We start from the raw sequence: 27,500 nt of genomic DNA on the forward strand, positions 1-27,500 counted from the left end.
GAAGAGGAGGACGACGACTAGGAGGAGAAGGAGGACGAGGAAAGAGGCAGTAGTAGTAGTAGTAGTAGTAGTAGTAGTAGTAGTAGTAGTAGTAGTAGTAGTAGTAGTAGTAGTAGTAGCTGCAGCAAAAGGAAGAAAATAGACAGGCAGATTCCTAACACAGATAAATGAGCAGACAGATAAGATATATCAGCAAACAGACACACACACAGACAGAACAGACACACACACAGACAGAGGGAGACAGATAAAGAGATCACTCAGCAGACAGACAAACAAACAGACAGACACACAGGCACTGAAAAATCTTAGTGACAATATAAAGAATATTTTCAGCCTAGCCTGCCAGACAGCCACCCACCCACTCAGTCAGACAGCCAGACAGCCAGTCAGCCAACCAACCAGCCAGCCAGTCAGTCAGCCATCCATCCACCCATCCAGCCAGCCAGCCAGCTACCCAGTCAGCCAGCCAGCCAGCCAGCTAATTAGCCATCCACCCACCCAGCCAGTCAACCAGCTAACAACTCGGTCAGACAGCCACACAGCCAGCCAGCCAGCAAGAAAAACAGACAGACGGACAAACAAGCATCTATACATACATACAGACAGACAGACAGACGCACAATACTGCCAAGCATATTTTTGAGTTACAAGATCCTGTGATTCTAATTAAATTCACCAGCAAAACTAATCCTTCGCCAATCTTTTCTCGTCATCATTTTCATCAGTGCCTCTCACTATCTGTCATGGTGATCACCGGCACTGCATCATGTTATTACCGCCACTCGCTGCCTCCGCCATCGCCTTCACCATCATCATTATTAAGTTGTCCTCCAGTTTCCAGTGCGTGTCTCGTTAGTGTTCTTTCTTTGGCACACACACACACAGATCTCGTCACTCGCCCGCCTCCCCCGCTGCGCCTCCTTCAAGCTCCCCGCGGCGTTAACGGCAGGCTGGGCAGGGCAGGAAGTCTTTTCTATACACACACACACACACACACACACACACACACACACACACACACACACACACACACACACACACACACACACAGTTCGATACTTGCAAACAAGACAAAAAAGAAAGCTACATAAAAAAATACAGGAGCAGATTCTTACAGTGTTAGGATTCCCGCGAGTCCTCTGAGGCTGAACACGCGCGGCAGGGAAGGAGGGAGGAGGTGGGCTGGTCAGGGCAAGGACACCCGTGCAGGATGTTGCAGAGCAGCGCGGAGACTCTGCTCAGGTCTAGGGAGGCGTCCTGTTGCTGGAGGAGGCGGTGGCGGCGGCGGTGCAGGCCGGGGTAAAGGTGCTTGTTGATCTCCAGCACGTAACTCCTCGCGATGTTGAAAAGATTGAGCGCGTCCAATCTTTTCTCCCTCTCGTCGTTAAATATCTGCGATTCCTCGAAGTCCACGAGGTGCACAGTGACCTGCTCCGTGTCCCCCGCGGCCTGCACCAGGATGTTCCTCTGGTGGACGTCCCCGTGGCTCACTCCGAGGGCGTGCATGCGAAGCAGTATGCGACAAGCCCTCTGCAGCGACGCCAGGAAGGTCCGGGCCGTGCGGGGCGTGTGGAAGGCCTCAAGCTGCTCCCCGGGGCAGAGCGTCATGACGAGGGCCTGCGGGGGGGAGTCTGTCACCCCGTACAGCCTGGGCACGCCCGCCACGCCCTGCAGCAGCTGGAGCACCAGAGCCTCCGCCATCATGGAGTTCGGTGGGCGGATGTTGAGTGAGTTAAGGACCTTGTAAGCCACGGGGACGCGCCGGCTGCCTCGCAGGGTGAGCAGGCCCAGATACACGACGCTGTGGTACCCCTGCCCTATCCGCCTCACCCTCTTCACCCTCGCCCACGCCACCTGCGGCACCTCCCCCCACAGACTTCGCGGCACTTGTCCAAAAATGGTGATTGATTTCGGCTGTTGATTTCCTCGCCGGGAAGTTTTATTTTCTTTCGCTTCTTATTTCACGTTAATGGAAGGATTCCTAATGGTGGTGGTGGTGGTGGTGGTGGTGATAGTGGTGGGGTGATAGTGGTGGGGTGATAGTGGTGGTAGTGGTGGTGGTGGTGGTGGTGGTGGTGGTGGTGGTGAAGTTTAAGTCTCTCGCTCTTCCTTTGGTGTTCTTTCACTTATTTGTTGCAAGCCTCAGTAAACCTCACAGATTAGCAAGTGAGTTCTGGGTACAGCAACACTCCGGGGAAACAAGGCAGGCGGGCCAGCGGCACTCTGCTGCCTGGCTTTTTGTGACTGGTTCATCTTTGCCTTCTTCTTCTTCTTCTTCTTCTTCTTCTTCTTCTTCTTCTTTCTTCTTTTATAACAGTTTACGCATGTCGAAAAAAATAGCAAACTGCATGAAAAACAATAGTAGTGGTAGTAGTAGTAGAAATAGTAGTAGTAGTAGTAGTAGTAGTATTGGTGGTGGTGGTAGTCTAACAAGGGATTTTTGACTGAATGACTGACTGACTGACTGACTGAATGCTAGTCCCTTTAGTAGTAGTAACAGTAGTAGTAGTAGTAGTAGTAATAGTAGTAGTAGTAGTAGTAGTAGTAGTAGTAGTAGTAGTAGTAGTAGTAATAGTAGTAGTAGTAGTAGTAGTAGTAGTAGTAGTAGTAGTAGTAGTAGTAGTAGTAGTAGTAGTAGTAGTAGTAGTAGTAGTAGTAGTAGTAGTAGCAGCAGCAGCAGTGACGGTGGTGGTGGTAGCAGCAGTACCAGCAGCAACAGAAACAAAAGCACCATTAAGACAACAACTACCCCTATCGGACTCATCAGCGGCACTAAGTAGCCATTACCGTCGCCGCCTCCTCGCCGCACCACGCTGGCTGCCGCGCCCTGAATAATTGAGGCTGGATGAATTATTAGCGACGGGCGAGAGGAGACAGGAGGCGCGGAGCGGGCAGACGGCGGGGTGCCCTTGGAAGGAGCCACACAGAGCTATACACACCTCCCTCAGGTCCACGAACCCCAATTTCTTATCGTTCTTGACTTCTGTGTAGGAACTGGCGCCTCACTGGGTCTATTTTGTATGTATCTGTGTTGCCCTTGGCCAGTATCCCTCTTGCATAAACATATAGATAGCTAAGTCAAATATTCGCTTCGTAGATACAACCCATCATCATCCACAATCAGGAAAATACATATGGACCACCACCACCACCACCACCACCACCACCACCACCATCATCACGCCCACAACCGCCGCGGCACAGATATTCAAGAGAGATTGTCATAATATACTCTTCAGTCATAATTTCTTGTTTTCTTCTTTTTTTTTTCTTCTTCTTTTCTTGTTCCGTCTTAAGCATTGCAGTACTTAACGAAGGCTCACCACCACCTCGGCCATAACTTCCTCTTCTGTCATAACTTCCACTTCGGTCTCCTCTGCGCCTTCTACGAGGATATCCCCGGTGTGCAGGTCTGCGTCAGTCGCCCCTCACTCGTGCAGGCGTGAGGGGGACGTGGCGCGCCTCCTTCAGACAGGCAAGATAAGCACGTGACGTCCCAGCGGGCAGATGGCTGAGCAGCGGCGCCCCGAGCTGGTAACTCACGGCAGCAGGGGGTTTATAGTCACTTGGTACCAGGGCGGCCGATACTCTGGTGATAAGGCCGTCAAGTCACGTGATTATGAGGCTACAGAGGCCTGAGACAATAAAGGTCTAAGGATATTTTGGTGTGTGTGTGTGTGTGTGTGTGTGTGTGTGTGTGTGTGTGTGTGTGTGTGTATTGCGTCTATTTCACACGTTTAGTAGACGCCCTGCCAATTGTCGGTGGGAGGGCGGACAGGGGAAGGAGGGCAGCAGGTCGTCATGATAAGGTAGTGGTGTTAGGTTCTCTCTCTCTCTCTCTCTCTCTCTCTCTCTCTCTCTCTCTGGTGATGATGATGATGATGATGTGTGTGTGTGTGTGTGTGTGTGTGTGTGTGTGTGTGTGTGTGTGTGTGTGTGTGTGTGTGCACGGGCGCGCGCGCATACTGACTTTTGCATGTACAAACACACACTACCTTCACTATTTTGAAGCTTGGTAAATGTGCGCGGCCCTGAGCTGCTTCACACCTTCCGCGTTCACCTTGCCAACAAAGACTCACTGAATGGGTTAGAAACATGACAACTGTCAGAAAGAAACATACATTAGGTAAACTGATATACACATTTCTAACAAAGCAATATAAAAATATATGAATGTTGTCTTTCAAGTGTGTTTTGAGGACAGCACTACCTGGCTGTGGGTGAGGTGAGGGGGAGGGAGGCGTCAGGAGGCCTGGGTGAGGCTGCGCCGAATTTATCCCTGCGCCTCACCTCAAACCTATTTTATGCCTTCTGCGCTGCTCGACCTTACTTACATATGTAGGTTCATGAAAAGAAAAATAGTAATTTTCTTACAGAACACACACACACACACACACACACACACACACACACACACACACACACACACACACACACACACACACACACAGCACTGGCAATGTGGTAAGATTTACTGAATATGATGTGTAACTTACAATCTGTTGTTGTTTTCTTGTAAAAAATCAGAGAATCCGAGAGTTGGCGACATGCTGGAGGAAGGAAATGGTTTTCTTTCCTTAGTCTGAGCTTGTGCTAAATTTCAGTCCTAAACAGCGACGTTCGTGAACACTGAGTCGCTTCATCCTGAATGTGGTTCAATTTCATGTTTGGCAAATCTTGAGCAAGCAGAGTGATTTACTAAAATGTCTGGAAACAAAGTGTGCTATCATTTGAAGTGTGTGGCTCGCGCCGCCACGCTGCGGGAGGCTCCCTCACGCCTACGGCTCAGCGTGCGGAAGCCCAGCCGTGGCTGCCTGCCGTGGTGCCCTAAGAAGCGCACGGTGGCCACCTTCTGCTTCAAGGAGCCTCACTGGCAACAGGGAGCCTCTGGCGAGTACGAGCAAACCGCAGAGTGCGGCATAAAGGACCTGGCGAGGCTGAAACGCCTTGCGGCTGACCTGCCCGTCAAGGTGAAGTACTGGACCAAGGGGCGGCCCAGCAAGGTGCTCCTGCAGGTCTCGCTGGGCGCCCTGCTGGACCAACTGGAGAACAGCCCCGCCTCCGAGGCCTGGCTGGCATTCACTGCCACAGGCCAGGAGCAGCGGGTGTGCTGGCAGCCAGCGGAGCACCAGGACGGTGCCTGCACCGACCCGCCTCTAAGTGACGATGCTCTGGGGGACTCTTTCGACACGCCTCTGGGGTACGACGACCTTTGGGATTCGGACGGCCAGGAAATTCTGGTGGAGGAGGATCTGACCTCCAAGACTCTCGCCCCCTACGTCGCGGAGGACGGCGAGGGAGCTGACGAGTGGGTGACCTTCTCCAACCCCTCCGCCGGCAAGACGCTGTGGCTTCCTCACCACACCGAGGAGGAGACCGCGGCGAAGTGGCGAGGCCCCGGGGCGTGGACCAGCGAGGACGACCTCCTCAGTCCCCGCGCCTTGCGCATCGTGGAGCGCACCCGGCCTGTGGTGAAGAGGACACAGCTTCCCGAGGGTCCTCACTGGTGGGAGCAGGCCAGCACTGGTACTGCTGCTGCTGCTGTGGCTGTGACTCGCCCTGCTGAGAGGGCCAAGCAGCAGGACGCCAGCCTGCTTCCTCCAGAATGGAACCAGATTGCATTCCCAGGATACAGTGCCTCTCCACGCCGCCGTGGTGGGGCAGACGCAGAGCTGCCCGAGGTGACCCTGCCCGCCCCCAGCAGCTGTGGTGGGGCAGAGGCGGGGCTGCCTGAGGTGGCTGTGCCTGCCCTTTGCCGCCGCCGTGGTGGGGCAGACGCGGAGCTGCCTGAGATGACCCCGCCTGCACCCTGCCGCTATGGTGGGGCAGCGCGGGGCAGCACGGGGCGGCCACATCCCTTCCTCTGTGTTGTGGTGACCCTGGCCTACGTGATCTACGTCACGTGGGTCATTACCTGTGGCGACGACTTCCTGGACGCCATTGCTGCAAGGTTGGCTGGATGAACTCTTTCGGTGTGAGTGGATTCACGCGCCTCCTTCACTGAGCCAAGTCAAGGCCTCTGAGTCTAGAGACATTTTGGGTACCAAGTGGTTTGGGTACCAAGTGACCTGTAGCCCAAACATCCTGAGGTTTTTATGGTCTAGATCCTGCTGTGTGTTCGCTCAAACTCTCTGCCTCCTCCTCCTCCTCCTCCTCCTCCTCCTCTTCCTCCTTCTCCTCCTCCTCTCGACAAACAAACAATAAGTTTTAATCCTTTCATTGCTATTCGACTCGTTATTCTGTAATCATCATCCACTCTTAGACATCTTTTCTTGTCCTCAGCATCTCCAAACATTTCTTTTTATCTCCTTTCTCGTAAAGGTTTATAAAGATTCCATGCATTGCTTTTAATGGCGTAAATTTTGGCATATGATGACGTTTCTTGCGCTAATTCCGTTTGCAACACAAACTCAGCAATGCGCTGCTCAATTTTGAAACGTGAATTTGGTAATAACTGTTAACCTTTTGACTTCCATTTGGTACGTCTTTCCTTCATTAATAATCACCCTGAGACACCTTTACTTGCTCTACAGCCACTTCTAATTTTTAAACTGTGTAGAAATTTCAAAATCTACTCTTTATAATCCCCCTTCTTTCTTGTAGATACCTGTAAAGATTTCGTGCATTACCTTCTCGTGCTGGTAATTGTTTCGTATTGCAGTAAATTTGGTAGGAGGGTCTAACAATTGCTGCATGACGTCTGTGGTGCTGATGGTTTCTTGCAGCTTCCTTTATTTTCTTACGTTCATATTTACTTATGTTCCAAATTCCGCTAATAATACCAATTACTATTTTCAAAGTGTACGGCACTTTCAGACCTGCACGACTTTCATGGGACTCTTCACTTTCTCATATCATTTACTCATTTTCACAACTTTTCCATCATGAACATTCACTTTCTTCAGTTTTTCCCTTCGGTACATTCCCTTCACTTTCATCACTTTCCTGTGTGGCGACTCTACATGAAGTATTCCATTGATAGACACAGCTACACATTACAGACAGACAGAAAAATATAAGACTGCAACAACCATACCACGAAAAAAAAAAAACAAAAAAAAATAGAGGATATAATCGGGGAACCATCCTTTAACAACAATAGCATAGCAGAAACAAAAATAACTATACGCAGATTTTGTAATAAGGAGAAAAGACAATAAAGGAAATAGAAAATGATAACAGTAACCAATGAAAAAAGTGAATACATAGAAAAACAAGAAATCTAGACCAGTAGAAACCTAATAAACATACGTACATTAGGAAGAGCCGTTGAAAAGTCCACTCTCACGACCCACCACTGCACTGAACGTAAGACTCAACAGGGAAAGAAGAAAACAAAAGAAGAGCAGAAAAACAAAAGTAAGGAAGAAGAAACAAAAGAAAATGGGAGAAAATACACACCTTGGACTTTTTATTAATTCCTTTCGTCTACAATTAAACATCAACTACATAATTACCTGTTAAATAGTTAATGGTGATGTGTTCCTGGTAGCTAATTTAAACATATGTATTTATTAAGATTCACACTCGCAGGACGAACTATACTCTCTCTCTCTCTCTCTCTCTCTCTCTCTCTCTCTCTCTCTCTCTCTCTCTCTCTCTCTCTCTCTCTCTCTCTCTCTCTCCTGACAATACATGGGTGAGCTTTTGTGATTAATTTCAATGCAGGACAAAATTTGATAATCGAGTAGAAGCAAGGAGGTGACAGTTTGTGTGAGCTGAGAGACGAAAGCTAATTGGCATGATTCAATCTAAAGGGAATATTAAGACAGGAAGAGAATGAGGAAGGGAGAGAGGAATGGAGGAACAGAGGAAGGGAGAAAGGGAGAGGACAACAGGTACCATTATCAGAACACTAACTCTCTCTCTCTCTCTCTCTCTCTCTCTCTCTCTCTCTCTCTCTCTCTCTCTCTCTCTCTCTCTCTCTCTCTCTTAGTAACCGCCTCTTAATAACACCAATTACTGTCTCAAAAAACCGTGTAGCTCCCTCACTCTCTGCCCGTCTCCCTCCTTCCCTCCCTTACTCGTCCCTCCGCCTCCCCACCTCCCCGCCTTCCTGCCTCCCACCACCTCCAGGGAACACAGTAGTAATCATTTCTTGACAGTCCTGAGTGATATGCGTCTAATCAACATCAATGCCAGTTCCAATTATCGTGATTGAAAGGTCGCAGAAGTTTATAATTGTGTTCCTTGTGTGTTAACTTTCATTTCTCACTTAGTTGTTGTTGTTGTTGTTGTTGTTGTTGTTGTTGTTGTTGTTGTTGTTGTTGTTGTTGTTGTTGTTGTTGTTGTTGTTGTTGTTGTTGTTGTTGTTGTTGTTGTTGTTGTTGTTGTTGTTGTTGTTCTTCTTCTTCTTCTTCTTCTTCTTCTTCTTCTTCTTCTTCTTCTTCTTCTACTACTACTACTACTACTACTACTACTACTACTACTACCTACTCCTTCTCCTTTTTTGTCTTTCCTTCTTGACAATTAGGAGTGAAGTGTGCCAGAGTAATTTCAGTAAAAACAATAATTGCTATCAAATAACTTATTCTTGGTTTTGATTCATTCATTTCTTCGAGCGCGCGCGTGCATGTGTGTGTGTGTGTGTGTGTGTGTGTGTGTGTGTGTGTGTGTGTGTGTGTGTGTGTGTGTGTGTGTGTGTGTGGCTGTGACGGGTGGCAGTGGTGTCTGAATGGGGACTTGACTGATTAACTGACTGACTGACTGACTGATTGACTGGCTGGCTGGCTGGTTGACTGACTGGCTGACTGGCTGACTGACTGGCTGGCTGGCTGGCTGACTGGCTGGCTGGCTGGCTGGCTGACTGACTGACTGACTGACTGGCTGGCTGACTGACTGGCTGGCTGGCTGGCTGACTGGCTGGCTGGCTGGCTGGCTGGCTGGCTGGCTGGCTGACTGACTGACTGACTGACTGACTGACTGACTGGCTGGCTGGCTGGCTGGCTGACTCACTGACTGTATCGCGTCACAGCACAAAATCAGATTTTTGACGAAGTATTTTCTTCTCTATCTTGCTCCTTCCACTTCTCGCTCCTTTTTCTCTTATTTACTTACATTCTGTTACTTCTCTCCTTCCCTCTTATTTCTCACATTTCTCCCCCTTACAACTTGAGCCGCGCCTTACGACAGAGACCCACCCAACACAACACTCAGGCTACAGGAAGGCAGAATTCGAGGTTACTAATGCCAGACTAGCCTCCAGAGGGCAGCACAATGGACTGGCTGGAGGGATGTTTGGCTTGGCAGACCGCACCACCACCATTGGCTCGCTTTCTCAAACATTTCACTGCCTCACCTCCGCTACTTTTAACTGGTCTGGTGGAGGTTATTGTATTTTTCATGATTCTGGTAACAGCTTAAGGGTTTACTGTATCGGGAGGAAAAATACTTATGATCTTGACTCGCATTTTCAAACATTTCAAGACTTCACCTCCGCTATTTTTGACAGGTCTTGGTGTGGTGGAGGTTACTGTGTTTTTCAAGGGTGTTTTCACGATTCCGGTGATAGTTTAAAGGTTCTGCAGCATCGGTAGGAGAAACACATAGAAGAAGATGAGTAATTACATATGTGGCCTCTGAAAATGTTCCTATCGAAGAAGTTACCGTAGTTTTCAAGGGTGTTTTCATGGTTCTGGTAATAGTTCGAGGGTTCTGCAACATCAGTAAGAAAAAAAACTTAGGTTATTGTGAGTGATTATATCTGTGGCCTCTGAAAATAGTCCTGTCGAGAGAGAGAGAGAGAGAGAGAGAGAGAGAGAGAGAGAGAGAGAGAGAGAGAGAGAGAGAGAGAGAGAGAGAGAGAGAGAACAAGACATTCCAAAAACACAAACCCGGATCTTTTGCTGTGTTGAGATCTGGAACGTTGCCTTTCCGATAGCACTCGTCTGACCTCTTGCCTGAACTCTTATGCTTCCAATCTCTCGCTATTCGTAACATTTTCCAAAACCTTCAGCACAACACATGCTCGTCCTGCTTCCGATCTCCCGCTGCTTCTCTTTGCTCTTTCACTGTCCAGAGTTTGTATGTTCTGCCATTCATTTCTTCTGCTTCATGTTTGCTTTCAATCGCTTCTTTCTTTTCTTTTTATTCTGTTCAACGCATATTCTTCTTGCTCTCTATCGCTTCCTGGTTCTCAGCTTTTTCTTTTTTTTTTATTATTTGTTTTATTTCGTCCTTTATACATTATGCAACATGTTTACTTTCAGTCACTTCGTCCTTTTTTTTGTTTTTCTTTTTATTCTGTTCAACATATTTTCTTCTTGGCTTCAATCTCTTCCTGGTTTTCTCTTTTTTTCAATCTCGTTTTCTTTTTATTTCGTTTTTATATTCAGTTTCTTGTTTATTTTCAATCTCTTTCTCTCTTTCTTTAATTCAGTTTATAAAGGCTTTTATATTATTTTAACCTTCTTACTTTGTTATGTCTTTTTTTTTTCAGTCTCTTCCTCCCTTTTCTTTAATTCAGCTTCTAAAGGTTTTTATATTGCGTCCCTACACTCTTGTTTATTTTCAATCTCTTCTTCCTTTTCTGTAATCCAGTTCCAAAGCGTTTTTATATTCAGTCCTTTATAATCTCCGGTTTCCTATTTCCACTCACTTCTTAGCGTCTTTCCTTCCTCCCATACTTAGGGCCGTATTCTGAAACACTTCTGGGCTGCACCTCCACAATTTGAAAAGACTCTAGTTGAAGTTACACATATTTTTAAGGAAGATTTTATGATTCTAGTGACAGATTAACAAGATTTCTACATTATCAACAGGAAAAACAGTCTTGACAAACCCTGCTCATATCTGTGGCCTTAGAAAATAGTCTTAGTGTTATTTTCGCAACTATTCCCTGACTTGCGATAGGGAATTTTCTTTCGTCTTTTTTTTCCTCCTTTACCATTTCCACATCCTCGTAACAATTCCCTGACATTGTTCTCATTTTCTTCTCCCTTTCCTCAATTCCATAAGTCCCCTTGCACTTTTCCCCTGTCTCTCTCTCTCTCTCTCTCTCTCTCTCTCTCTCTCTCTCTCTCTCTCTCTCTCTCTCTCTCTCTCTCTCTCTCTCTCTCTCTTTTTTTTCTCCTCACTTTCAAGACGGATCCTTCAGTTTTTCTTACTCTTCATTTTATCACTTCACTTCCCATTTTCCTCCAATGCTTCCCAATATTCTCGACATTTCTTGAATTTTCCTTGCTCTCAAATTTCCGGTTGATTTCAAACTTGTTTTTTCCCTTCATTAACTTCATTACTTTTCATGTTTCCCTTCTAATACGACTAATGAGAGAGAGAGAGAGAGAGAGAGAGAGAGAGAGAGAGAGAGAGAGAGAGAGAGAGAGAGAGAGAGAGAGAGAGAGAGAGAGAGAGAGAGAGAGAGGAGAGGGAGGGAGGGGGGTAGGAACATCAAAGATATAGGAAAACCAGAGTCAAAGGCATGAATGGGAGGGAAAAAGGGAGAGGGGGAAAAAAGAGGCGGGAAATTGGATCCAGAGGTTAAACAATGTGGAAAGCTGGAGGGGAAAAAATATAGGAAGAGAGGGAAAAAATAGAAAATGGCCATGGAGAGATTACGAAAGGAAAAGAATAAATAAAGTGGAGGTTAACTAAATGCATATGTACTCGTAGAGAAGAAGAAAAAAGAAAGGTAAAAGTGAAATAATTAGAAAAAAAGGATAAAAAAGAAAGCCAGTGTTAATGAGAGAGAGAGAGAGAGAGAGAGAGAGAGAGAGAGAGAGAGAGAGAGAGAGAGAGAGAGAGAGAGAGAGAGAGAGAGAGAAGGAAAGAAAAAACAAGGGAAGATTAAAAAGAAAAACCTCTCTCTCTCTCTCTCTCTCTCTCTCTCTCTCTCTCTCTCTCTCTCTCTCTCTCTCTCTCTCTCTCTCTCTCTCTCCATACCTGCCTTACTTCCCTCGTGATTACTCTTAACCAAACATAATTGCCCTTGGCCTTTTCGCCCTCGTCCTGGAACTACGAGTACCTGGCCGGGGCAATAACAGACAGGCGATGAACCTAACGCAGGGATATTGATTAAGATGAGTGCCACTGTTATTGCTACAGATACTTATAGCTCGGTGGTGGTGGTGGTGGTGGTGGTGGTGGTGGTGGTGGTGGAGTAACTTAACAAGGAAAAAGGATTAAATGAAGATATTTTATGTAAGGTAGTAAGGAAAAATAAAAATGAGCAATGAAAATTGAAAGAAAAATAGAGGAAAGAAGAGATTTAAGTAATGAAATAAAGAAAAGTCTAAATCTAAATAAACACACACACACACACACACACACACACACACACACACACACACACACACACACACACACACACACACACACACAGACCGAAACAGACAAAACAAACAAAACAAACACACGCAAACAAAAGAAGAAAAATGACTAACCAAACACAAAAACAAAAAAATCACCAACACAAACGAACACAAAAAAAAAACAGTCCTCCACTAGTCCATCCACCCACACCACAGCCAAACCGTATTCGCCTCTTTATCATCCACAACAGCCAACCCCACCTCCGAACCCCAGCAGCCCCCAACCTAACAGCCCCCCTCTCCCCCAGACGCCCTACCACGCCTAACTTTCCCCATTCGTCCTGACCAAGGCAACATTTGTAAGGGGAAATTGTGAAGAGGAAATTGTGAAGAGGAAATTGTGAGAGGAAATTGTGAAGAGGGAAAAAATAGCCTCTTATTATTTAGTTGAGTGGAATGTACAGAGAGAGAGAGAGAGAGAGAGAGAGAGAGAGAGAGAGAGAGAGAGAGAGAGAGAGAGAGAGAGAGAGAGAGAAAGGTGGGGAGGATAGGAGAGGGTGAGGGATATGTGTTAACATGTACTTCCAGTGATTAATATTCTCTCTCTCTCTCTCTCTCTCTCTCTCTCTCTCTCTCTCTCTCTCTCTCTCTCTCTCTCTCTCTCTCTCTCTTGATGCATTTAAACCATCGATCTAAACTGTAATACTGACCTCCTTCTCCTCCTCTTCCTTCTCCTTCTCCTTCTCCTCCTCCTCCTCCTCCTCCTCCTCCTCCTCTTCCTCTTACACCTATTCTTTTTCCTATTCCTTTCCTCCGCCTTCTTTTCTTTTTTTCAAAACCTCTGCCTTGTTTATGTTTTGTTTTAGTGTGTGTGTGTGTGTGTGTGTGTGTGTGTGTGTGTGTGTGTGTGTGTGTGTGTGTGTGTGTGTGTGTGTGTGTGTGTGTGTGTGTGTGTGTGTGTGTGTGGGTCAGTATTCTTGCTTCACTAGTCACTTTCATATACAAAAGCATACACACACACACACACACACACACACACACACACACACACACACACACACACACACACACACACACACACACACACACACACACACACACACACACACAGACTGCATTAAATTGAAAAAGATAAAAAAAGAGGTAAGTGAAATCCGTCAGTGAAAATAAAATGGAAACGAGAGAGAGAGAGAGAGAGAGAGAGAGAGAGAGAGAGAGAGAGAGAGAGAGAGAGAGAGAGAGAGAGAGAGAGAGAGAGAGAGAGAGAGAGAGAGGGAGAGTTCGTGTAATCGATTCCCTCCAAGTCTGCCTCATTCATTCTCTCTCTCTCTCTCTCTCTCTCTCTCTCTCTCTCTCTCTCTCTCTCTCTCTCTCTCTCTCTCTCTCTCATCTAGCCTTAAAACAAACAATGTTGCCTTGCTTTCGGCTTTTTATCTAATTAGTTGGGATTAGTGGCTGTATAATTAAGATAACGAACATATTACGATGAATTGTAGTAGTAGTAGTAGTAGTAGTAGTAGTAACACAAAAAGAGAAAGAAAAATATAAGATGGCTAATAAAATAAGGAACACAAAAAAAATAAATGAAAAAATGAAAGGAAAAAAGTTGTAGCAGTAGTAGTAGTAGTAGTAGTAGTAGTAGTAGTAGTAGTAGTAGTAGTAGTAGTAGTAGTAGTAGTAGTAGTACCACCACTACCATCACCACCGCCAGCAGTAGTCGTGTTTCTCAGCATCCGTGGGCGTGGTTGAGTCCCCCCGTGGTGTTCCTGCCGCTATCTGATCGTCCAGGCATCTCTCAGTCTCCGCACGTTACAGCACGCCTGGCATCCGAGGCCGTCTACGTGAGGCCAAGATGAGCAGATAAGGCAAGGAACAGTAATCCAGTGGTGGAGACGTGTAAGAGATCAAAAAGAGAAACACTAACCTTTTTTTTTTTTTTCTAGCGTCTTTACTGATGCCGGCTTCTTCTGAGTTAAAGTTTTTTTTTTTTTTTCGTATTTCATCGCGTGCACGGTAAGTGTTTGTCATCTTCCACTAGGGTAAAATGTTCGTCATATTTCATTACGTCTTGGTATCGTGTTCTATTAAATTAACAAGGATTATTACCTTGTGTATCTCAGTAAGTCTATGGCATGTTTTTTTTTCTTTTTTTCAGATCTCACTACGTCTTCTTATTAGGTTTGATTAAATCTACAGGGGAATGTTCGGCATATGCTATCACCTCTACAGAGACTTTCTCGTAAGCCATCTGGGAAATACTAGACAATTTCATTAAGTCTAGGTGGAGTGGTTGCCAGGTTCCACTCCCTGTAAGGACACGGTCACTGCAAGGATGGTTGTCAGGATTAATTAGTTTTATAAGGAATGTTTGGTATACCTCATTAAGTTTAGGTAGAATGCTTCCCACGTTTCACCAACTCTACTGACACAGTTTGCTTCAAGGACGTTTCCATATTTTATTTATTCAATGAGGAATGTTTGTTACATATTAAATCTATGGAAAATTCATTCCATGTTTCACTAACTCCACTGACACAGTTTCCTGCAGGAATGTTTAATTCATTTTATTGGGAATGTCCGCCACATTTCATTAAGTCTGTGGGGAATGCTTGCCACGTTTCATTAACTCTATGGAGGCACAGTTGTACAAAGGAAGTATGCAAAGTCTTATTTGGTGTACGCTGAACTTCCACCTAACATCATTAAGTTTACAGAGAAAGTTTGTCACGTTTCATTAACTCTACAGGGAATCGTTAAGCTCCATTAGGTGTGTGAAGCACTCTTGTCAGGCTTCTCTGTTCTTCAGAGAAACACTGCCAGACCTTATTAAGGCTCCAGAGAAATTGAGACATTTAAATTTCATATTCATAGAATGTTGTTGTTTTTTTTCAGTAAAATAACGAATAAATCTGCTTATTCCATTGAATCTATACTGGAAATTAGTGACATTTCACTAAGTGTGTGGATGTTGACTGCCACGTTTCATTCCATGTAAGGAGAAAATTCACCACATGTCATGAAATTTCAAGTAACAGGACACCTCGGAATATACAGTAAATTAGCCTCTCTCTCTCTCTCTCTCTCTCTCTCTCTCTCTCTCTCTCTCTCTCTCTCTCTCTCTCTCTCTCTCTCTCTCTCTCTCTCTCTCTCTCTCTTTTTAACCGCATCAAGAAACGACTTTTAACACTTTCTTCCCACTATATCAGTCTTCCTAACACACACACACTACGGAGAGAGAGAGAGAGAGAGAGAGAGAGAGAGAGAGAGAGAGAGAGAGAGAGAGAGAGAGAGAGAGAGAGAGAGAGAGAGAGAGAGAGAGAGAGAGAGAGAGAGAGAGAGAGAGAGAGAGTGCCACATTTCAATATATCTACAGAATACTGTAATGGATCTAGACTGGCACAGTGCTCGGGGCACTGCTTGCACTATCTGCACTGTTGCCACCCCAACCCCGAAGTGACCATGAATGACCTGACCTAGGCCAGCAGTGCTCAGCCTGGAGGATTCACGTGTCAAGGATGCAGGGATGACAGCGCAGCACGGCCTGTACGTGTTTCCAAGTGCACCAGAAGATACAGAGCGTCGCTGTTTCATGATCAAATCGAAAGCCATTCAAAGGAGAAACGTGCAGTGTATATACATGGAGTAATTAAGGCAAAGGATGACAGTATGAGCGAGAGAGCGCTCTTGATATGCCTGTTGACCTCCAGCGTGGCATCAGTGTGGTATAAGCACAGCCACCACTCGAGCACCACGTGGGGCTGGACTCCCTACAGCTGCCACACATTCCACAAACACTACAAAGAAAACCCGCCACATTTCACTAACACAAAACACACAGGAATGTTGACGTTCCATCCACGGTGTTGGCTTTAGCACTGACTCTCATACCCCTCCTGAAATGTGCTGGGAAAGATGACACGCTTGGAAAATTATAGAAAAAAATAAATAAATAAATAAATAACTCTGGTGACCTGGGTAACGGCGGGGAGGTCAAGGACGGGTGGCGGCAGGAACATTGCCTCGGGACGGCCAGTAATGGGTCACCGCCGCGGCTGTTCACTCTTTTACAAGCTGGTAAAGAGACGGGCGGTGTTGGTGATCTGTGGTGATTAGTGGTGGTGGTGTTGCGGCCACGCCTTGGTTGACCTTCATCACAGCGACCATGTCCACTTTTCTGTCTCATTCTTTTCTAATGGGATCTTCTCTCTCTCTCTCTCTCTCTCTCTCTCTCTCTCTCTCTCTCTCTCTCTCTCTCTCTCTCTCTTTTATATGTGCTGTGTTTTGGAGAGGGAAGCAATTTAAATGATCGTTTATTACTTTTATTATTATTTTCAGTAGTAGTAGTAGTAGTGGTAGTAGTAGTAGTAGTAGTAGTAGTAGTAGTAGTAGTAGTAGTAGTAGTAATAGTAGTAGTAGTAGTAGTAGTAGTAGTAGTAGTAGTAGTAGTAGTAGTAGTAGTAGTAGTAGTAGTAGTAGTAGTAGTAGTAGTAGTAGTAGCAGCAGTATCACATTGACATTGTAGTTGGTGGTATGAATGCACGCATCACTAGCGGCGGTAATGAATCCTTTAGCAAGCCTCTGCTAAATAACCCACACATCAATGAATACATAAATGAATACACAAATCATTAAACATTCCTTCCCTTCCTCCCTATTCTCATTCCTGCTAATCCCTCCCCATCCCCCCATTTCTCTTTCCCATTTTCCTTTTCCCTTTTCTTTTTCATCCTCCTTTAATTCCTTCCAGCCTTCTCCCCACCATTCCTCTTTATCACTTCCTTCTCCTTCTCCTCTCTGGTCCTCCTTTATTCCCTCCCTTTTCTCCTTCCTGTCCTTTCGCCCAGTTTCTCTTACCTCTTCCTTTCCCTTCTCCCCTTCCGTCTTGTATTTCCCCATTCTCTTGGTGTTTAACTTTTTCTTCTCTTCCTGTTTCTCTTTCCTTCCCCCTTTTGCCTTCTCCTCTTCCTCCTCTCCCTTCTCTCCACTGCCTCTTTTCATATTTCCTCGTTTCCTTCCAATTTAATCTCCATTTCTCCTTCCCGTTCCTCCTCCTCCTCCTCCTCCTCCTCCTCCTCCTCCTCCTCCTCCCAATCAGCGCTGTGGGACAATCAGGGACAAAGTTTAAGCCTCCTTTGCATACAATTTCGCTCTTATTTTCTCACGTAGCACTCTCTCTCTCTCTCTCTCTCTCTCTCTCTCTCTCTCTCTCTCTCTCTCTCTCTCTCTCTCTCTCTCTCTCTCTCTCTCTCTCTCTCTCTCTCTCTCTCTCTCTCTCTCTCTCTCTCACATAAACATTACTTAGTTTTCTCTATACTAATTTTCTCATTCCACTTTTGTTCATTTCATTCATGATTTCATCTTGACCTATTTCATCGTCCCGTTTATTTCTTCTTCTTTGTTTCGTTTTTTTTTTTCTCCCCTGCTTCTTATTGTAATATTTATCTTTTTTTTTTTTACGTGTTGAGTTATTTTACTTCTTTATTGCTGTTTTCCTTTTTTTCGATATATTCTGACCTATTTCAACCTTCGATCTATTCTCTCTCGTTTGCTTTCTTCTGTTTCTTTTTTTTTTATAGTGGATACATACTTTTTACTAAATATTTACACTTTTTTACTCCTTCATGTTTTTATTCAATTATTCCAGCTTATTTTGACTTATATTCATCCATTTCTTATTTTCCCTTCCATTCTTCTTTTCTTTTCTGTTTCTTCATATTTTTTTTACTTTTCTACCCCATGTTTTCATTCTATTATTCCACTTTCCTTCGACTTATTTCGCCCTTCATCAATTCCTTATTTTCCCTTCCTTTTTTCCCTTCCTTTTCCCTGTTGTCATATTATACCTAATCTGAAAGCAGCAAATTTTCTTTCTCTTCCTTCCTGACTTCATGTGATCTTCTAAATAAGTCAGATTAGAGCATGGAGTTGAACGCGGGACCAACAACTTTTCCTTCTCTTACCCCTTCCTTTCAACCTTCCCGTTTTCTTCTCAGTAACTGCGATAAGAGCATGGTATTAACTGTAAGAGCAACAGATTTTCGTATTTTCCTTCCTGTCTTCACATTTTCTTCCCAATGCTAAGATAAGAGGATGAAGTTGAGTGTGGGACCAATTTCTCTCTCTCTCTCTCTCTCTCTCTCTCTCTCTCTCTCTCTCTCTCTCTCTCTCTCTCTCTCTCTCTCTCTCTCTTTCTTTCTGTATTTCCGTTTTCTTCCCAGTAACTACGATAAGAGCACGGTATTGAGCGTAAGAGCAACAGATTTTCCGTATTTCCTTCCAGATTTTACGTTTTCTTCCTAACAACTAACATAAGACCCACATTAGACCCACAAATTCATCTATTCTTCCTTTCCGCCTTGCCACGATAATAAGAAAAACAGGAACATACATCTAAACTACTTTCCTGAGACGATACCGAACTGACACTCATGACCAAACCTCGGCTGCTGATGGAACTACGATACACGCTTTTCACTTCAGTCACCTCCCTTCCTCTCTCCTTCCTGACGAATGAAAACAAACCACGTGACACTCACCTGACGTGGGGAATGACTGCAGGCGTGTGCAGGAAGACGAAAAGGAAGAGGATTTAAAGATTTGCCTAACTTTTCGTGCACAGAGAGGGAAAGAGGGAGAGGAAAACAGAAAGAGCAGTCAGCGAGGTAAATGGGCTGAGGGGAAGAGTTTGGAAAAGGAAGAACTAAAGCAGACGAAAGATAAAGAGGGAAGAGGACGAAGAATATAAAAAAAAAAAAGAGAATGGAGAGACGTAAATGTTGAGATAAGAATCAGGAACGATGCAAAAGATGAGGAAAGTGAGAGGAGAATAGAGGGAAAGAGTAAGAGGGAAAAAATAAAAGACAAAGACAAAATGACGGAAAATAAGCAGCGACGAGAGAAAAATGGATGGTGGAAAAAAAAAGGAGAGAAAAGAGAAAGAATAAGAGAAAGAAAAGATAAAAATACAGAAGAGAAAAACAAACGAAAACAGAAAGCAGAACGAGGGAGAAAGATGTAGCGAAGACCTGAAAAAAAAACAAATAAATAAAAAACGAAAAAAAAAAAAGAAAGAAAGAAAAGAGGAGAAGCGTTAAGAGAAAGATGACAGGCAAGTGACAAAGGAAGGACCAGATGACAAGAAGAGAAGAAGAGGGAGGAGAAGAAGATAAATTACGCGTCTTTTCTGAAGTGTGTGTGTGTGTGTGTGTGTGTGTGTGTCACCTGGCTGGCTGGCTCACTTCACTGCACACCTTTACCTGCAATGAAATAGACCAGGTGAGCCAGTCGATACACGAATGAAAATACAAAGGCACACATCACCTGTCCCTGCCCTCACACACCTGGCGAGCTGCTGCAGGAGGAACAAGGAAGTGAAGGCTTGAGTGCAGGTGATGAGGTGGTGGCGGAGGAGGAGGGGGGAATAATGGAAGATGGGGATGATGATTAGGAAAGTGATTAAAAACAACAAGAATAATAACAACAACGATCGAAGAAGAAGAAGAAGAAGAAGAAGAAGAAGAAAGAAAGAAAGAAAGAAAGAAAGAAAGAAAGAAAAAAAAAACGAGAAAAAAAAAAGAGAAAAGTAAACATAACTTAGCGTTTTCACACACACACACACACACACACACACACACACACACACACACACACACACACACACACACACACACATCCGTCTCCTGCAGCAAAATAGCAAATGGAAAAACACAGAAACACACAAATACATATATACAAGTGGAACAGCTGGGATGGGAACGCTACCATGAACACCAAACACCAACACGCAAAATATTACACTCAACTTCTATTTCTTTCCCTCACATTTCAAAATTCGTGTGTAAACTTAAAAAAAAAAAAAAAAAAAAAAAAAAAAATTGACAAGTGGGCACGTTATACACATTCATTGAAATCTATTATGCATTGAAAGACGTTCACTAAGCCTCATTAGCTCCTAGTACCATCTGAATTGCAAATTATTACATGTTTTTATTACGGTGGTGGTGGTGGTGGTGGTGGTGGCGGTGGTGGTGGTGTTGGTGTTGTTTTTACTAAGGACATCAATCATCATCACATCTCCTTAATTCTTGCCTAGGCCTTTCGTTTGTTTGTTTGTTTATTTGTTTGTTTGTTTTTTTGCTTTATTCTTTCATATTCTACTCTCCTTTGTTGCTTTATTCAGTTTTATTTTGTTCTTCTCTATTCTGTTGTACTATGCTCTGTTCTACTCAGTTATGTTCTCCTCTGCTTTGCTCCTCTATTCAATTCTACTCTGCTGTGTTCTGTTCCGTTCTATTTCATTTTACCATATTCTACTCCACTCAACTCTACTTTTGTCTACTTTGTTTGTCTACTCTACTTCACATTGTTCTATTTTCTCCTACTTGACTATATTCTATTCTACTCCAGCTCCTCCTTTTCTACTGTCCTGTTCTCTCCTCTCCTCTCCTCTACTCCACTCTACTCCATCCAATTCAACTCTCTTCTCTCCTGCTCTACTCTGAACTATAACCGGAAGAAATAAGACAGCACAGCAGAAGGCTCCTCCCCACCCACACCCTTTCCACACCCCCACCATTCGCTGCTCCAACCGCTATCTTACTGTATTTGTTTCTTCATGAATGGGATACAAACAATAATTTTTTACTTATTCATTGATCTACCTATTTATTTACTTGCTTATCTATCTATTTACTTATTCATTTATATTTTATGAATGGAACAGAAGCACAAATCACTTTCTACTAAACGAGACACGAGCACAATCTATTTTATTTTATTATTATTTATTTATTTATTATTTTTTTTATGACAAGGACAAAAACACCACCCAATTCTCTTTTATCGAGTGGGATGGATGTGGTGGCACAGACCGGCTTCTTTACACCTTTCTTATGAATGACTGTGAGTGGCGGTGCTGTCAATGGGTTACCGCGAAGGACGGAAGTGCGGGGGGGGGGGGGGGCGGTAGAGAAAGGCGAGGAAGCGGATGGGGGAGGAAGGAAGGGTGGGCGAAAGACGGAAAGGAGAAGAGAGATAGACTTAATGGTGAAAGTTTTGAAAGAGGTACAAAGAGGACGGAGGAAAGGAAGAGATAAAAGGGAGGAATGAGAGAGTGAACGAAGGAAGGAAATGGAGGGAGACAGAAGGGTGAAGGAATGACAGACAGAAAAGTAAAGAAAACAAATAAGGGTGAAATTCTGAAGATTGAGATATAAAAGAAAAAAAGAAAGATGGAAGAGAGAAAGGAAAGAAGGAAGGAACAAAGGGAGGAAGGAAAAGGAAAGTGAGTAAAGAAGCAAAGAAAAAGCGTAAGGAAAGAAGGGAGAAAAATAAGATCAAAAGAAAAGGAAAGAAAGACGAGGTACAGAGTTAATAACGGCAGGTGACACAGGTGAAAATAACAAACAAATAAAAATAGGTAGGAACATACCTCGTGTTTATGGAAATAGCTTCCTTCGTTAGATGTATTTTTGTTTTGTTTTGTTTTGTCTCTCCCATAAGCCTCAGAAATACTAATATAGATGTAAAGTCTCTCTCTCTCTCTCTCTCTCTCTCTCTCTCTCTCTCTCTCTCTCTCTCTCTCTCTCTCTCTCTCTCCCTCTGTCTTGAAGTATTACAAATTACAAAACAAAAAACAGTAAAACATACATTTGACGCACCCACACTCCTTCAATTAACTCAAGTATGATAAAAGTATTCGCTAAGCTCATGCTCTCTCAAAAGGCAAGATCAGTTTATGTCCTGCAGTGTGTCAATAGGGAGAGTCTGAGCGCGCTCCTGCCCTCTCCCAGGCGGCGCTGCGAGGGGGGAGGGAGAGGGAGAGAGAAGGCAGGAAATGAAGGGAAAAGATTAGCTATAGTTATTGTTGGTTGAATTTTCCACGCCTTTCAAAACTGCCTTGTTAATGTGTGTGTGTGTGTGTGTGTGTGTGTGTGCATGTGGTGGAAGGGGAAAGGGGGGCTGGTTTCCTCGAAGCTCACTCGAATTGATTGGTGATTCATGAAGCAGAAAGAGTGAGGCAGTGTTCGAATCTTTAACTTGTTATTCTTTTTTTTTTCCTCCTCCTCCTCCTCCTCCTCCTCCCCTTCCTTCTCCCGTGATATTGTATTGTTCTGTTATGTATATGTGCGTCTACTTATCTATTTTCTATGTACTTGTCAATACACTTGTTATCTGTGTCATCTATCTATTTATAATCTATCTATTCATCCATTCATATAATTACCTATTTACTAATACATTAAAACAAAAACCGAGTCAAGCAACACCACCACCACCACCACTACCAACAACAACAACAAAAACAACCCGCACGTGAATTTCCCCGCTTGAAAAACACCAGCAGCAGCAGCACCGCCCACACCAAGACCACGCACCTTAATGAGCAGCTGCAGATGAAGTGAGATCAGGCGAGGTGCTGTTGTCCAGGTGTGTGAGTGACGAGGTGACGAGGTAGTCTCCACTCGCCAGGTGCTACGAGGCGTCACACAGGTAAGCAATCATCCCCAGGTACAAGTCACAGGGGCAGGTACCAGTGACGCAACACAAACCAGGTAGTGATGCAATAATAACCAATAATGCAACATCCAGACCTCGCAACACTGCCACAACACAAAGCCTAGGCGTGGAAGCAACACACAAGGTCTTCCAAGGTCCCGGCAACACACGTCACCCACCAGACAACACACGCAACACCTCACACGCCTCCGTCAAGTGTTTTGCAGGCCGCGGCGTGATGGCAGTCATTAGCAGGGCTCAGCAGGTGTTGCCGTCCGGGGCGGGTTCTCGAGAAAGGAGGTCAAGAAGGCAGAGGCAGGCAGGCAGACACAGGCAGGCAGGCAGGGGTAGACCAAGACACAAAAATCAAGACATCTTAACTCTATCCACCTTCCCAACTGCCTGCTGGACACTCACGCGGCGCAGAGGGGCGGGACAGATAGCACGGCGCTGAGGAAAGTTAAGGAGACCGGGTTGCAGGGGTTGTAGAGCGAGCGGGAGGGAAGGGCGCGCCAGAAGATACCTGTGGCGCTCCCTCTCTTTCCGCCGGACAGACCCGCACTGAGACTCAACCCAGGACGAGCCGGGAAGTTATGCTCACCACCCTGACACCCGACAGCCCACAGCCGCCCTCGGGAACGCATCACGTGGTGCAGAAATGGGGGGGGTGGGATTATTTTTGGTGCCCTTTCATGTTCTTGCCGCGTCCCACTTGTTCTGCGGGCGTGGTGAGGGCTGGAGGGTGTCTGGAGGGAGGAGGCTGTGTGTGTGTGCTTTGCGAGTCATCATCATCTACACTGCCTAAAGCTTGGTAGGGTGAAATGAGTGCGGAGTGATACGCGCAGTGCTGGAGCTGTGCTGAGGCTGTGCTGGGGGCTGGTGGCAGTGGAGGTGCTGGGATGGAGTCTGTACAAGTCTACTAGAGGTGTTGCTGAGTTAAGCAGCTTCCCTGGAGACTTAATAGACATCCCCACAGGATTACACTCCTACGTCACTGCGGAAACTGACGAAGGGAGGCGAGATAGAAAGTCTGGGTGTGTCAGGAGGAAAGACGAGGAATATAAGGAAAAAAGATGCTGGTAAGGGCATTGGGGAAAAGAGGAAGACCTGAAAAGAGCTAATGATGCTGGAGATTGATCTACCAAGGAGAAAGATAAGAGAACTTCAGAGAAGGCTTATGGATACACTGAAGGAAGGCATGCTTGTAATGGGCGTGGCTGGGGAAGGCGCAGAAGGCCGAGGACACTGGACAAGGCTGATACACTCTGGCGATCTCTAACGGAAGCAGACCAAAGAACAAGAGTGAGAATTAGGGAAACTCTTGTGTAGCGAGGCCATGAGAGGTGCTGAAGGTTTAATACACAAAGATTTCAGTGGTGTAATGGTGCTGAGGTGCTCATGACTGGTGCTGACTGCCTGGTATATAAAGAGAACAAAGTGATTTAAGAGAGGAGATAGACTTATGGATTAACCCTTTCATTGTTATTTGATACATCTTTCTTTAACCACTAAGCACTCTGAAACATTTCCTCTTGTTCCACGCTGCAGCCACCTCTAAACATTAAACCATTAAGTTGACTAGAAAGTGCAAAATATATCATTCTCATCCCTTTCTTTCTTGCTGGCGTTTATAAAGACTTTATACATTGACTTTATGGGAAAGGGTTACGATAGGTGGATTACGCGTTACACAGGGGACTGCCGCGTGGAGGCCTGGTGGAGCAGCTTTTCTCGTTTGCCTTTGTTCTAGCGTTCTGAAGGTGGATTAATGGAGTGAGTCAGTCTATCCCGCTGCCTCGCCAGGACAGGTATTGCTTATCACGTGTGTCTAACTCACCTGTCTCCACCTTGTTACTTGTAGCCGCCACTCATCTTCTTCCTCAGTGGCCAAAGCTAATTCTCTCTCTCTCTCTCTCTCTCTCTCTCTCTCTCTCTCTCTCTCTCTCTCTCTCTCTCTCTCTCTCTCTCTCTCTAGCGCAGTATGATTATTTTTTTTTCGTTTGTTTAGTGACAACTTTATATTCTTATCAGCATCACCATCATCATCATCATCATCATCATCACCATCACCATCATCATCAATCCATCTTAGATAAATCACATGCGTTAAAACAAAAGTTCCAATGGTATCACACACACACACACACACACACACACACACACACACACACACACACACACACGTCTCTTCTGAGCTCTCGGAAACAGATGGAAACTAAAACAGGAAGAGGAAGAGGAGGAGGAGGAGGAGGAAACAAGTGCTGTGTCTCAGACTTTCCCTCCCACCTTCTTCCTCTTTCCCCCAATTTCCTCCTCCCTTTCCCCATCCCCCATCCCCTCTCCCCCTCTTCTTCCGTTCTTCCACAACTCTTACCGTCAGCTGGAGACACTCGCAGCTTCTCTCTCTCTCTCTCTCTCTCTACTTCGAAGTTAAGACAGAGACACAGCTGCGAGAAAGTTATAAGTGTATTCCTAACTTTGAGAAGCTCCGAACGTTGCTTTATTTGAAAAGGCTCGAGTAGAGAAGTTTCGTTTCCTTCGTGTGCTTCGAAAATTTGTCTTCCTGAATATCATTTTATTTTCATTTTTTTTGTTTTATTTCTTTCTTAGCTATTCAGTTTTTGCGTTAGGTTAGGTTAGGTTAGATTAGGTTAGAATTTGTTAAGTTAGGTTAAGTTAGGTTAGAATTTGTTAGGTTAGCTTAGGTTAGGTTAGGTTAAAATTTGTTAGGTTAAGTTAGGTTAGGTTAGAATTTGTTAGGTTAGGTTAGGTTAGAATTTGTTAGGTTAGGTTAGGTTAGAATTTGTTAGGTTAAGTTAGGTTAGGTTAGAATTTGTTAGGTTAAGTTAGGTTAGGTTAGAATTTGTTAGGTTAAGTTAGGTTAGGTTAAAATTTGTTAGGTTAGGTTAGGTTGGAATTTGTTAGGTTAAGTTAGGTTAGGTTAGAATTTGTTAGATTAGGTTCGGTTGATTAGATTAGATTGAACTACGCTAAATTATTAGGTTATCTGAAGGGCGGTTACATCAGGTTAATTTAGGTTAGATTAAACTGAACGATGTTAAGTTACGTTAAGTTAGGTGATGTTGCTTTGTGTTACGTATGTTAGGTTAGATTAAGTCAGATCAGGTTGTTTTATGTTAGGTCAAGCTATGTTAAGTTAGGTTAGGTCAGATTGTGTGTTATGTTCAATTAGGTTAGATCATGTTAGGTTGGGTTAGGTTAGGTTAGGTTAGGTTAGGTTAGGTAGTTTTAGGTTAGGTTAGGTTAGGTTAGGTTAGATTAGGTTAGATTAGGTTAGGTTAGGTTAGGTTAGGTTAAGTTAGGTTAGGTTAGGTAGGTTAGGTTAGGTTAGGTTAGGTTAGGTTAGGTAGGTTAGGTTAGGTTAGGTTAGGTTAGGTAGTTTTAGGTTAGGTTAGGTTAGGTTAGGTTAGGTTAGGTTTGGATAGGTAGTTTTAGGTTAGGTTCGGTTAGGTTAGGTTAGGTTAGGTTGGGTTAGGTTAGGTTAGGTTAGGTTAGGTAGTTTTAGGTTAGGTTAGGTTAGGTTAGTTTAGGTTGAGTTAGGTAGTTTTAGGTTAGGTTAACTTGTTTTATGTTAGCTTAAGTTACGTTATGTTCGGCAAGAATAAGTTCGTTCTTTCAGCTTCATATACATTTTTTTTTTTCAAATATCATAATGTGAAACGAAGCAAATGGGAACTGTTTTTTTTTTTTTTTTTTTTTTATACTTTTTCTATTTAACTTATTTATTTTTTAGTACTCCTAGGGGCACTTATGAAAGGAAAGGAAACACAATTAGACTTGAAACACTCCAGAGTCTGTGAAGTGCGTTCAAAGACTGGAATTCGATTTATATGAAAATTACATGGGCTCTCTCTCTCTCTCTCTCTCTCTCTCTCTCTCTCTCTCTCTCTCTCTCTCTCTCTCTCTCTCTCTCTCTCTCTCTCTCTCTCTCTCTCTCTCTCTCTCTCTCTCTCTCTCTCTCTCTCTCTCCATTAAGTAAGATTTAATTAGCAACAAACCTTTACTTTCATATTTGAGTGACAGAGGTGGACCCTTCTCAGTCTTCTAATTAAGCGAGTCTACGTAATTAAGTTATTTCTCACCTGGGCTTCTCTCCGGGGTGTTATTACTTGGCTTCACCTCCCCTTCTCTTCAGCGTCACAAGGGCTTCACACAAAGACCAGGTTGAGTGATAAGGTGTGTGTGTGTGTGTGTGTGTGTGTGTGTGTGTGTGTGTGTGTGTGTGTGTGTGTGTGTGTGTGTGTGTGTGTGTGTGTGTGTGTGTGTGTGTGTGTTGCTAGTCTTCAAAATCACTGTTATTGTTGATGAACGATAGTGATATGAAAACAACAACAACAACAACAATAACATCAACAACACAGCAACAACGACAACAACACCATCACCAGCAACAGCAACAATAACAAAGCCAACAACAACAGCAGTAATAATAATGATGATAATAATAATAATAATAATAATAATAATAATAATAATAATAATAATAATAATAATAATAATAATGTTTATTCATTATTTAGTGTATGTTGAAAATGAAGTCTTTTGATAGAGCATTCCTGGTCTTATTTGGGACGTCATGAGTTGACAACACACACACACACACACACACACACACACACACACACACGTCGTTATCTGTGGCGGGATTCAGACAGGAGGCACGTGAGCGGCACGATGATAAACAGCGGGCGCAGCGGCCACCACTAATACTCCTGGCCGGGCTGGTAGGGC

The 27,500-nt window shown here is 44.3% G+C and overlaps 2 protein-coding genes across 3 annotated transcripts in view; both read right to left on the reverse strand.

Annotated features, from left to right (window-relative positions):
- Positions 1-26,503, reverse strand: part of LOC135110266 (uncharacterized) — a 112,018-nt gene extending 85,515 nt beyond the window's left edge. For both annotated transcript variants that reach the window (XM_064022397.1, XM_064022396.1), the window contains exon 1: positions 23,166-26,503. In XM_064022397.1, the coding sequence (XP_063878467.1) occupies positions 23,166-23,392 (227 nt within the window). In that variant the 5' untranslated portion in view covers positions 23,393-26,503. The remainder of the gene's footprint in view (positions 1-23,165) is intronic.
- A 442-nt stretch (positions 26,504-26,945) lies between these two features.
- The window catches only part of LOC135110265 (zinc transporter ZIP1-like), a 10,498-nt gene continuing 9,943 nt past the window's right edge, over positions 26,946-27,500 (reverse strand). The window contains exon 3 of the mRNA XM_064022395.1: positions 26,946-27,500. This exon is cut by the window's right edge and continues 959 nt beyond it. Within this exon, the coding sequence (XP_063878465.1) occupies positions 27,473-27,500 (28 nt within the window). The 3' untranslated portion in view covers positions 26,946-27,472.

The sequence above is a fragment of the Scylla paramamosain genome, chromosome 20 (assembly GCF_035594125.1).
Source record: "Scylla paramamosain isolate STU-SP2022 chromosome 20, ASM3559412v1, whole genome shotgun sequence".
Taxonomy (NCBI): Eukaryota; Metazoa; Arthropoda; class Malacostraca; order Decapoda; family Portunidae; genus Scylla; species Scylla paramamosain.